Source organism: Mytilus edulis, chromosome 5 (assembly GCF_963676685.1).
Source record: "Mytilus edulis chromosome 5, xbMytEdul2.2, whole genome shotgun sequence".
NCBI classification, from domain to species: Eukaryota; Metazoa; Mollusca; class Bivalvia; order Mytilida; family Mytilidae; genus Mytilus; species Mytilus edulis.
In genome coordinates, this window is record NC_092348.1 from 65,922,991 (window position 1) to 65,937,156 (window position 14,166).

A 14,166-nucleotide genomic window follows, 5' to 3' on the forward strand; every position below is an offset into this window, starting at 1 on the left:
TATACAAAGACGGTCGATAATTTGATGAGATCCTATTCACATTTTAACACTCTTTATAATAAGTCAACAAAGCAATACACATTTATTTAGATTCTACTATCTTCAATCTTCCGAAATTGTACATCACACGTCATCGGGATATGTTTATCATGGTTGGCCATGTTGAATTTACAATTGCGGTTTACATCATACCTCTAGCCAGGGAGGGAAAAGGGGGGGGGGGGGGGGGGGGGGTCGGCACTGTTAAAGTCAACGTTTTTTTTTCTTCAAATTGTGACTGTTAAAGTCGAGTTCATGAGTCCAACGACCCCCCCCCCCCCCCCCCCTTGGAAATTCCTGGCTATACGGGCCTGTACATGAAATACTTTAAATGATAGATAAAATAAAAAATGCATGTAACGGTAATAACCCTAAAGTTACAATAATATAGATTTAACCAGAGACATATATACACAGTATATGTGTATATATGTCTCTGATTTAACACTGCACATTTTTGGTTAATAGTTTTAACATGTTTAACTTGTAACTTTTTTTTTGCCCTCCCCTTTTTTGCCTAAATCCGTTTTCCCCCGATAACTTGTACTTGCTATTACCTATCAATTCCAAGTTTACTATCCACAGCGTTCACTGACATATTTGTTTCAGTTCGTAAATTAATTTAATGTTTTGTTATAAATTAGAGCTGACCGTATATATATATGCGGGTGGTAATTAATGCCTTTTACCATGTTTACCGTCAGGCGTCAAACGGTCAATTTCGGCTACCGTTAGCGTCAAATTCAGCTGATTTTTTTTATCGTCTTAAAGAAAGTGTCATTTTATCGTCATGCACTAAAAATTACCGTTAACGTCATTTGGCAAGAATTTTTAAGGTACCCCCATTACTACCCTCGTATATACATACGACTTATATATCGTGATGATATTATACAGTATCGGGTTTTCCGCTCAATATTAAAAGCTGCACGGTTGCCTATGATTTTTAAAACATCCACTTCGTTTGAACACTGGTGGATAGTTGTCTCATTGACAATCATACCCTATCAGTATCTCCTTATTTTCTATATTTTAATGCACAACGAACTTAAGTCGAATACTAACTTGAGCCCACCGCCTTCAAACATGTCCTCGATCTTTACTAAAAATAGGCAATTTTACGATTCAGTCAATAAACAAATCTTAATTTCTAGAACACAGTCATAGATCTAGACTACGCGTTACCAAATGGCCATCTTTAATGAACTGCTTACCCTTCCGAAGCACTTGAATTCTTGATCACCACCGTGTAAGGAGTTTGTCTTGCGCAAGCATTAGTTTTTTTTAAGTTCTTTGTCTTTTTTTTTAGTTTTATTTTTTACCCTGTTGTATTTATTTGATTATTTTTTTTTAGATTCTTTCAGTTTATAAATCATGATTTACTGAATTCGAACATAAGCGCCATCAAAACCACATATGTATCCGTTTCTGTATGAGTTACAATTTATGACTAAACTCAGCAAAGACCCATTAAAACAACATCTGTTTCAATCATTTTTAAAATAATTCATGCACTTTTAGATATTTGGGTGATATATTGGTTCTCAATAATGACGACTGCAGTGTGTATGTGTACTAAAGGAGATTTATCCTGTTGAACTGACTTTCAATACATTAAGCTAATGCCACAATGGACACTGCCTTTTCCTTATCTTGATATCTATATCATGCCACAAACGAGAAGCTAAACGAGAAGATTAATACTCAAATTTATAATAAAAGAGATAATTTTTCATTTTCTATTGTTGATTTTCCTATTTTAGATGGTGACGTTTCCTTGTCACCTTCTTATGGTGTTTATTTATCTGAACTTGTTCGTTTCGCTCTTGTATGTAACAACATATTAAATTTTAATAAAAGAAATCTATGTATTACTGAAAAATTATTACACTAGGGTTTTCGATATCATAAAGTAAAACTAGCCTAAATTTTACTAAATTTTATCATCGTACAGTACAAGGAAATCATTCATAAAATTAATATAAATCAACATGCTCCTATACGTTCAGGTATTTCACATCCACTCTTTTATGGTAAAATTCCTCACAATGCACAAAAATGTGCTTGATATTCATATGATAAAGTAATTATCTTATAATCGGTTTAATTGAGGTTTGGAGCTAACTGGCATGTCAGTAACTGCTAGTACTCATTGATAATTTATGCATCATTGTCATTTTGTTAAGTTTCTTTTGTAACCTCTTCTTATATCGGACTTGGACTTCTTTTAACCTGAGTTTCAATGTGCGTATTCAAGGGGGGGGGGGGGGGGTCTACGTCATCACGCAGGGTGTCGGCGATTGAAATTGGACCACCATCTTGTCGCTTCAAGGTAAAAATTTAACTTATTATGCCAGTTATATGAGGGTTATGATTATACAAAATAGTCCACCAAAGACTATATAAAGTAGGAAAATAAATGAGCCATCGATCAATATTATTGGTTATCTCAATTTTGCAAACTCTTCGATACCAGTTTTAGGAATTAGTTCAAACATGCAGGATATCGGCAAAAATTTTCATAACAACATCTTGATTATCAAGAACCGCCTACTTTATCAACAAATGAACATGTCCAAATTCTTTATTGTACTCGGGAAAATACTTGTTACTCACAAATATCCGTCATTATGGCCGAAAAACGTCTTATTTTTAAAAAATGGAAAAAGGATGTCGGCAACACATCGAATATCGAAGGATGTCGGGGACACATCATATACTATTTTTAACACATATGTTATTCAACATGTGACTAGATCTAATTTCTTATTTTTTCAGATAAAACTATAATGGTCATGACAAGACGCAAATCAAACTTAAACTTGTGCAGGCGGAAACGATCGCGAATACAACCTGATGTTGACCAGCCAACCAGATCGCCTACTAAACCGCCATTCATAAAAAAATTAAAACCATGCAAATCCTCATTTGTCATCAAAATAAAAATGCCTGCCAAAAATATTAAGTTTCACCCATTTTCAATTACTGAAGAAATTTCAACAAAACCGCCAGTAGACTTGAGCAAAGGTCACGATAAAGGACCAACAGGACCATGCATACGATTGTTTAATCCACCATTTTTTTTCTTAAAATGTTCTGTACCAAGTCAGGAAAATTGTCATTTTTATATAATAGTTCGTTTCTGTGTTTGTTACATTTCAATGTTGTATTTCTGTTGTGTCGTAGTTTTCCTCTTATATTTGATGCGTTTCCCTCAGTTTTAGTTTGTAACCCGTATTTGTTTTTATTTCTCGATTTATGAATTTCGAACAGCGGTATACTACTGTTGCCTTTATTAAACACCCGGTAGATGTAGGGCTAGATGAAATGTCATATATATATATATATATATATATATAGTATCAAAAAGACTTGGTCCAATAAATGACTCCTGTGGAACCCCTGGCTTAACTGAAACGAAATCAGATTTTCACCTTCTAAAACTATTTTCTTTCTCGAATATTTACAAAAAGTGAATCCTGAAATTGAGTGCATGAAATGGAAGCAAGCAAGGAACACTAATCCTGGTTTTTTTTTATCGTATCTTCATAATGGTTGATAAAATCAAAGGACAATTACATTAATAGTTTATTAGTGTGTCCCCGACATCCTTCGATATTCGATGTGTTGCCGACATCCTTTTTCCATTTTTTTAAAATAAGACGTTTTTCGACCATAATGACGGATATTTGTGAGTAACAAGTATTTTCCCGAGTACAATAAAGAATTTGGACATGTTCATTTGTTGATAAAGTAGGCGGTTCTTGATAAGCAAGATGTAGTTATGAAAATTTTTGCCGATATCCTGCATGTTTGACCTAATTCCTAAAACTGGTATCGAAGTGTTTGCAAAATTGAGATAACCAATAATATTGATCGATGGCTCATTTATTTTCCTACTTTATATAGTCTTTGGTGGACTATTTTGTATAATCATAACCCTCATATAACTGGCATAATAAGTAAAATTCTTACCTTGAAGCGACAAGATGGTGGTCCAATTTCAATCGCCGACACCCTGCGTGATGACGTAGATTCCCCCTCTTGGTATTGCCGTGGTTTTGGTTTTTTGTTTGTTTTGTTTTTTACATTGGAGAAAGGTCTGGGGGAATGGTTGAGATCTCACAAAACATGTTGAGCCCCGCCGCAATTTGCACCGTTCCAAGTTGGGAGCCTATGGCCGTTGTTAGTCTTGCATGTATGCATTTTATTTTAAGTTCATTTATATGTTTCGGAGTTTAGTATGACGACCATATTATCACTGAAATAGTACACATTTATGTTTAGGGGCAAGCTGATGTACAATACTTCAGGCTAATACCTGGAACAATCTTCCAAAATTGTTTCAACTATTACTGAGATGGAAAATTTGACAAGAAAATTTAAACGCCAAATTATATGCAGAACTAATTGCGTATAAATTCTCTTTTAGAAGACTCATTTTATTCTAACCAGCTGTAAAACAGGACACTCCTACAACAACTAATAAGTTTTTATAGATTTTGATTAAATTTAAATGCAAGAACATATCTGAAACCTAAGCATGTGTATGCATATGGGTAATTGCTTTTGCAGATAAAAGAGTAAATACGTTTAATAAATTTCCAGAGCGTTCAATGATTCGTTAGACGTTCATCAGCCATCTTTTTTCTACCCCAAGTAGAAAAGCACTGATTTGTTTCCATTATCATGAAAAATACGGATATTGTGTTATTGGAATTTGGAATTGCTGCATGTTACAACAACAACAACAACAACAACAACAAATATTTTATGTTACAAGTTTTTGGAAATTAGGTTAGATTAATGAATATATATCCCTCATGCAAAGCTCTGATTCCTTTCCCAGCTTCGGTTATAATTTTTGAGCTTTTCTTGTTTTATCAGCACTGCATGGTTTTTTTTTTATATCAATCTTGTATCTTCAAATATTTTGACCTTGGGCATCACTGAAGAGACATTTATTGTCGAAATGAAGATGCAGTATATTATTACTATAATTATAGTTCCGTTGATGTTGTACCAAATACGTTTTTTTCCTAGTGCCATATAAATTTTACTGTTTGTTCTTGATTCTCAAACTTCCAAAACTTCACTAAAGCAGAGATGTCACTACAGTCGCCATTGACAGGGATCAAAAGGATGATGCAATTTGTAACTGGAAAATCTTCAGCAAAAACGTTTCAAAGATACCAAGCTTATAGTCTGTACGTCATTAAGGCATATGGAGAAAAAAGTAAAATAACAAAAATACTGAACTCCGAGGAAAATTCAAAACGGACAGTAACTAACCAAATGGCAAAATCAAAAGCTCTAGCACATTAAACAACTGTAATATATTCTTCACTTGGTACATACTTTTTATATGTAGAGAAATGGTTGATTAAACCTGCTTTTACGGCTAGCTAAACCTCTCACCTGCATGGCAGTCGCATACACATTTCATTATATTGACAATGATGTCAAAACAAACAGACATTGAGAGTTGTCTCATTGGCACTCATAATCTTAATCATAATAAAACAAACAAATATGTAGAAAATGAAAAACAACGGCATATATAATAGAAAAAGCACATTAGCAAATACGAAATACGAAAATACAAAAAAAGTACAATAGAACACTAGTACAATGACGGGATGTATAAGTACCGAGCCACGTCATTGAATATTACAAAAAAAAATATATAGAATAAACATGCAGTTAAAGTAATACTTTACTCAGACAAATCAAAAAAATGCATTTGATTAAGATGATAAACAACGTCAATACCTATAGAACTCATCTATAGAAACTATACTTCAAAACCCACATCGTGAACCTCATGAGTTGTCAGGATCTATTTCTATATAACATTTGATATTATCAAAAACAAGTTTTAAAAGTTTAACTTTTCATCATACTTTTAATCGCATCCTTTAGACTAGTTCCAAGAATCACATGAAAAGACACAGGAAAATACTAAATATATGATCAAGAACGAATATATATATATTATTACAAAAATTTCAAAAATCGTTTTCCTACTATGATCACTTGTTTCCAGTAACTCCGGCTTCCGTACCGGATTTACAGTTTAAATTTAAAAAATCATACCAGTTTGAATTACAGGGCTCCATTCATTTGAGGTGGATGTACAAGTACGTAGCCACGTTCAATTATTTTACATTAATAAATAAATTTTACTTATTTTGCCACATTATTAAACTGCTATTCGTTTGGAAGGCTTAAATATGCAGTTTCTGCTGCAATTGATATACCGTTGTCAAATTTCAAATATTATACCAACTTGGATCGGTTAAGGCATTTTTTTTTTATTTAAGGACTGCTATCCATGCAGTATTTGTAACATCTCAACCTTTGGAAATTTAGAGTTATGTCAGTTCACATCGCAAATAACTATTTTTATTTTGGCATATCTTTGTAGTCTTTTAGTGTTCGGAACTTTCAAAATTGTACCAGCGTCTGTGATGTTCGCTTAAAATTTATAAATTTTCAAGATTTTGATAGTGTCTCAGTTTGAATATATTGACATGATTCATTTGACATCGTGCTATTATTGAAGAAGGATATCTATTATCCGAAATATCAAATTTTTGTTCATTTTATAGTTATTATATGGCGATGTTGTACCCTTTTTGACTTGTTATATACATGTATTATATTTTGTAGTGTACAGTATCATTACATGATCCCCTCGCCCTGTGAGATTAATCGTTGACTATTGATTCAGTCATTTTATATATAATTAGATATACTGTTCTCATATATGATGATATTTAGGAATTCAGTTTTCATAGTTATCAACAGTTATGTCAGTAGTCATGTTAGATGGGACTAAGAACGGGGAATGTTTGAAATTAACCTACACAGAAAACTGATTTATCATACCTTTATTTATAATCTATTTTTGTATTTGAATATATATATAAATAGATACATGTACACCGTACATATTTAAATAACACATGAGTCAGTGAATCATAATACTATACAGGTAGCAATACATACACAGGTAAGTATATCCGGTGATTTCAATCCGAAATCATCAGCATTGAAAACTTCCTGGTTAGCACAAAAGCTTCCTTAAAAATGGACCCAAACGACTGTACAAACTGTTCTCAGTTGAAGCAAATAAAGGCTCTATCCAGGCAAGTTCTAAAGAAGTATGACGAGCTGCTGCATAAGTATAAAGAAAATGAGGATCAATATAATGAGATTGTCCAACGACTCAAAGAACGAGAAGGTATGTTGGAAGATATGAAGAAATTAATTGAACCGGCTATGTCCGAGCACGAAAGACTTATGATGAAGTACGATATTGAAATTGGCTGTAGAAACGAGGCTGAAAATGTTGCTAGAAAAATGACATTTCAAAACAAGGCCCTGAAACGTCAATCACAGGCCTTACTTGAACACATAGGGAAAATTGATATCACTCAAATTCCAGCAGAAATATTAGAGGAACCAACAGAGGGAGAAAATGATTCTTACAAGGATTATACTGACAATCTTAACACTACAATACAAGATCTAGAGGAAAAGGTATCGTACTATGCCACAGCACTTGCTGGAAGCAGAGAAGAATTGAGCACCGAACGCGAGGATAATATCAGATTGAAAAAGATTAACTTTAACTTGAACAAAAGCCTTAGTCAGACTAAAGATACCTTGCTTCAATATCAAAATGCAATGGTAGAACTGACATCTATGTCAGAATCTGCATATGAGGAGTATGAAGAATTAAAGAACAAATGTGAAATCGAGGCTAATAAGAGGAGTGAAACAGAGAAGATCATGCTTAAGATCAAAACTCAGAATGAAGCAATGAAAACCCAGAGTACCATCTTGCTTTCCAATGTAGCTAATGATCAACAATTGACCAAAGCTTTGTGTGAAGTAGAAGAGCTCAAGACGGACAAATCAAATTTGGAACAAAAAGTGAATAACCTTCAGAAAGAATTGGAGAGTTCATCTGATGTCAAATCGATAGAAGAACTGGAAACCGAGAAATCTAATCTCTCAATTCAAGTTGACGATTTGACTAAAAAGGTAACAAATTATGAAAACCTGTATTCAAATCTTGACAAACAATATAAAGAACTTGAAGAAAAACTAGAACAGGCCCTGAGGCCACCTCCACCGCCACCGCCTCCTCTTCCTCCTCCTCCTCCGACGGCACAATCAAAAGGATTTTTGTCGAAAATGGCTAGTAAAAAGAAGAGAGCAAACATGCCTACCCAAGCAAATGCAGCCGAATTTGATCAACAGAGCTATGGACAAGCCTTGGATGAAATGATGAAAAGAATAAATTCAGGGAATGCCCTGTCAAAATCATCACGATCTACGAGACCGAAGCCGTCAAAAACAGAACCGTCCGGAGCTATGAAAGAGTTACACAGCGTACTAAATCGTTATAAGAAACCACACGATGAAATTGATGGTGCCCCTGAAGAGTCAAAAAGCTCAATAGATCCAAATTCAGAACTGTCTAAAGTCTTCAAGAGAGTAAAGAAAGCAAGTACAGACGATGTGTTTACTAAATAGTTCATTAGTTCAACTTTGTACAGCCTGTTTTACCATGTATCAAACTTTAACACGCTTTTATGCCAGATTTTATATTGTTATTGAAATACCAACCTTTAACTCATTGCATTTATTTGGTATTAAAACTCCTCATATTCAAATTTCAATGTTTTGTTTTTAGTTCCTATTACTAAAAAGTAAAATCATAAAAATATTGAACTCCGAGGAAAATTCAAAACAGAATGTCCCTAAACAAATGGCAAAATCAAAAGCTCAAACATATAAAAGCAATGGACAACAACTGTCATATTTGTGACTGGGTAAAGGCATCTTCTTCCATAGAAAATGATGGATTAAACCTGGTATTATAACATAGTACATATGTATCACACTTTTGTGGCTTTGTTACTTCTAACGTCCAAATTATTAGTTGAACTTGGAAATAACAAAAACTGAAAAGTGCATTTGCCTAACTAAAGATACAGATGTTTTTTGTGTCACATATAATAAATACATAGTTCATCGACCATATCAAAATTATCGTCCTATTCACATCTTTTGATTATGTTGCATTACTTCTCGTAATGAAAGTTGTATTTAAATGTGAAATCTGTTAAAACAACAAATTTTCAAGATATCAATTAGGCCATGTGAAACATTTATTCGACAATTAACCGACCAATATCTCATAAGACACACAAAACAAAAGCATACAGAAAATTAACAATATTCAAGCAAAGTTAAATGACACAGCACTTATCGGTAGTGTTATAAAAAAAAGCAGTGATTGTTGTATTCATTTTTTTGTGATATAATTTTGAAATCATATTAAATAATAAGGACTTTATTCCCCTAATGCATAGCTCTTATTCCTTGTCTGGTTTGGGATTTACTTGTGGTCCATTTTTGTTTAGTTTTGTTAACTCTTCATGCAGTAGTGATCTATATATTTTTTCAGTCATTCAAATATGTTGGCCTCCCGCACCACTAAATATATGAGCATGTTGTTATAAACCATGATGGTGTTGTGTCATATTAACTTATAAAAATGAGAATCTGGTGCAATAAAATGTTTACCTTTAATGTTATTTATTATAGGACTAAAGTGAATAAGTAAATGTTTTTTTTTGCGTATCCTTATTCAAAGACATGTACTTTCAATGGAAATGTGCAATGCATAGAACACTATTGCATGGGTAATCATACAAAAAATATTGATTGCAATGCAATTTGGTCTATTTGTTGGATTATTGTTTGCTTAATGTCGAACGACCAACCAGACAAAATAACAGTACATAGGCTTGTTAAAGTGGATAGATCTGGATGGAGTGCGGGGAATATGAATTGCAACTGCAAGAAATGAGTATTAGAAAAAGATATAAATGTGTAGGCTACCTGCAGACCATCCGGAAAGTTGGCGCAACTGTTCTTTATTATTCTTAACTGTACACGAAAGTTTGCACACACTCAACACGGATTTAAGGATTTGAAATCCCTATTCCAATTCGTCATGATCGAGTAATAATATCTTTCACACAGTAAAATAAAAAAAACGGCTCTGAACATCGCTGTCAGATAGTAGAAGTTCTTTCAACCATATTTCTTTAATTTAATCAACATCACTGTGCTTAAACGGCTGTGGGTAACTTAAGTTACCCACAGCCCAAGATGGAGCCGCCTTGCGTCGGTTAGATACTTCTCTTCTACAGAATAACAATACCACGAATGCATCAATTAAACAACTGAATTTAAAAGTTGTATTAATCGTTTAGGGAAACCCCTAAACTGGAAAGGTGATTAAATTCTACAAAATAAACGATCACAGCACGATTTTAAAAAACACTTAGGCTGTCCGTAACTTCAAAACAACTTGTCCGTAACTTTTTTCATCATACCAATAGAGATGTCCGTAACTTTCAAAGAATCGACATACGCGGATGTAATGTTTAAACTGATGATAGAGATTGCATCGAATACATATTCACAAAACGAAGTAGATGTCTAGTATGATATAATTCATTGTATCGATGGAAGACAAAATTGGGAAAAATATGAAAAAAATCAAGATAAATCCGCAAAACTCGGGTCTCATTTTGTATAACGTCGGGGTATCCGAATCGCCAAGTTCGGAGGGTTGTTTCCGATCATAGCAGTATGATAAACTGTTGAAACATATCATTGTTCGTTTTTATTTTTGAACAAGTAGACTACACAAGTATTGTTTACACATACATGTAGCATGTATACACTTACTGGTTTTCCACCAGCAACGACAAAGGGTAGCGTGAATCCGGGATTTTGGATTTTGGAGGGGAACCCAAATTGCCCAGGCATGTAGTGGATAGACTATTCGAGACTTAAGTGAACAAACTTTTTCCGTCTTTTTGAAAAAGCCAAAAACACTTTTCTCTCATCCCCACAAAAACCAAGATTTACAGTAAATGGGAAAACTTAAAAAAAAAGGACATTTTGTATAAATGAATAAACCTAGTTTTACAGCAGCTGCATATTTCATTTGTATGCAAGTTGCATTAAATCTCATTAAACTGAATAAAACTAAAAGACACAAAGGGTAAAAGTCAGTGACAATAAAAGGAAAAGAGCAGTCAACATAGTGTAACAATTTGACATAGTATATAAAAATATAAATAACTACGTAGGACAACAGGGTAATTTAATAGTCTAACAACCCCTGATAACATACAAAGAGAGAAAAAAAACATACTAGGAAACATCATAACACTATAACTAACTGGTGGGATGTATAAATACCGAGCCGCGTCAATTTGAAAGATTATTCATCAAAATACACATAGAAAGAAACATAGAAAGAAACAGAGGTGAAGGTAAACCGCAAACATATAATTAAACTCAAAACATTAAAGAGTATGGAAAAGCCTTGGTCTGACAAGCGAAAAACGTCGTTAAGACGCACATCAGTAAATAAAAGTTCAAACCATAACCAGGATGGAGTACCACAAACCCCACATAAAACTTCTGTGGTGTAAGTATGATGCGTTAATAAAATCTTATTTGGTGGTGAATGAGTAGTATAAACGGCCGCGAAGGTTACAAATATGATGTTAATTGTCTTCTAATTGTTGAAATTATAATTCTTAAAATTTTAAATCAAAAGTTACCCACATCTAAAAATAAAGTTACGGACAGTCTGCTTAGTTTCGATCAAAAAGTTACGGACATCTTATGCATTTTTTAAAGTTGACCTTGCGCTTTAGTGAACTCTATATTAACAAATTTTTGGTAATTGTTAGTCATTTCTTTATTCAATAATCCTATAAATATTTACATTCAGCATGAAAAACGTCGCAAAAGGTACATTTTGTATGAATTTTAATATCAACGAGTTTAGAGTCCGCCATCTTGGGCTGTGGGTAACTTAAGTTACCCACAGCCGTTTAAGCACAGTGAACATTGGGTCGAAAGTCAATATGAACATTAAATGCCTAAACACAGCCTTGTGCACTAACATACGATTTCTAAATGCTGAAATAAACCAAAAGTAAAAAGACAGAAAAACATAGAACTCCATGGAAAATTCAAAACTGAATGTTCCTTAACAAATGGCAAATCCAAAAGCTCAAAAACATTAATCGAATGGATAACACCGTCATATTCCTGACTTGGTACATGCATTTAAATTGTGTAGAAAATATTGGATACAGACCAGTTAATGGGTATGATTCTCGTCTTATAAATATGTATATATACTGTATATTTTTTATATTTCTTTATGTAGAACTATATTTTGTATTTTCTTAAAAGATAAAATGCAATCTTCGTTGACGTTTACGTGAAGAGTGCTTTCTTTCACGTCCGCACTTCTATCGAGTATGGCATGCCAAATAAACATTTTAAAAGATAATTATTACGGATCAGAAATAGACATTATGTATTCAGACGACATAAGACACCATGTGACAATTCTAAGAGAAACAGAGCTGCTTTTTTCCCACATCTACAATGGGAAAAAAAAAACAAAAAAAACCAACAAACCAAATATCTTTAAATCAATATGAAAGCCAGTAAATGATTTGAATCCGTTTTCAATATTCAAGATATATATGTAACTTTAATATTAATATAAATCTGATACAGAATTTAACATGTTTAATACGATTTAACAATTATGCAAGTAGTCATAAAAATTGCTCTGCATAATGAGTTTAATATCATATTGCACAAGAAGAGAAAATAAAAGTATGACGTCGTGTGAGAAGGCATCGCATATAAATATATAATGTCCATTAGTTATTAACAACACCTTGTACGAATATTATTTTCGAAAATAAAAACAGTTTAATAAAACAAACAAAACTATCCAATTTATGAGAGTCATGAAAAGAGGAGTAGGTGAAGATGTTCTATGTTTCTCTATTCAGTAAGAAATATTTTCTGTGAAATTCTGATCGTGCATATGGAAATTTCCTTTCTGTATCATGATTTTGACATGATAAATGATGTGTCTGGATCAACGACATATGTATGACAACAATAGATACCAGTAGTAAATTGTAAAAATAGATTTAAGAGAAAAAAGACATTGATAAGCCCAACTGTCAAACAAAATATAAAAAAAAATTGCCTATCTATCATCTATTTTGGAGCATATATTTAAAATTTATTGGAAGTGAACAAAAAGAAAACAAAAACAAAAAAATCAAATACAATGTAATTATTCGTCCTCGGGTATCAGTCAAACAGCCCTTACCAAAAAATGTTGTGTTAAATTGCAATGAATTATGGATCTTACAAAACTGGAACTTAAGACGTAGTAAATATAAAAAAGAAGATGTGGTATGATTGCCAATGAGACAACTATGCACAAAAGACCAAAATGAAACAGACATTAACAACTATAGGTCACCATACAGCCTTCAACAATGAGCAAAACCCATACCACATAGTAAGCTATATAAGGCCCCGATAAGACAATGTAAAACAATTCAAACGAGAAAACTAACGGCCTTATTTAGGTAAAAACATGAAAGAAAAACAAATATGTAACACATAAACAAACGACAACCACTGAATTACAAGCTCCTGACTTGGGACTGACAGGCACATACATAAATAATGTGGCGGGGTTAAACATGTTAGCGGGATCCCAACCCTACCCTAACCTGAGACGGTGGTATAACAGTACAACATAAGAACGAACTATAAAAATCAGTTGAAAAAGGCTTAACTCATCAGATGGACAAAATTACAAGTGGACGTGGCTGGGTACTTATACATCCTGACACAAAAAGACACAATGAACAGATCTGAGAGTACTCGCAGTTATCTGACAGCTAGTTCAAAGCCACTAACAACTAATAAAAAAATCATGCATCTAAGACTAAAATCAATCCGTATACATCCAACATCCTAAACATGCTGGCGAATGTGAGCTCAGACTTTTTTTATTCTGTAATTCTATATTTAAAGTCATAATAAACAAGTGACCGGTGAAAAATAATGTTATTCCAATTCTTGATTTAATGCATACAAACATCATACACTAAGTCTTCTGTGCAAGATTTTATCATTTTTTCCCCATAAATTTCGTATGATATTCAATTTTTTTTTTTCAATCGGTCA

The 14,166-nt window shown here is 33.1% G+C and overlaps 1 protein-coding gene across 1 annotated transcript; it reads left to right on the plus strand.

The window, feature by feature from the left end:
* The first annotated feature begins 7,131 nt into the window (after positions 1-7,131).
* On the plus strand, positions 7,132-8,586 carry LOC139525196 (shootin-1-like). Its single transcript, XM_071320387.1, has one exon. The coding sequence runs from the start codon at positions 7,132-7,134 to the stop codon at positions 8,584-8,586; it is 1,455 nt and encodes a 484-aa protein (XP_071176488.1).
* Positions 8,587-14,166: the final 5,580 nt, after the last annotated feature.

Coding starts and splice junctions, on each gene's coding strand:
- LOC139525196 (XM_071320387.1), top strand. CDS start 7,132: ATGGACCCAAACGACTGTACAAACTGTTCTCAGTTGAAGCAAATAAAG.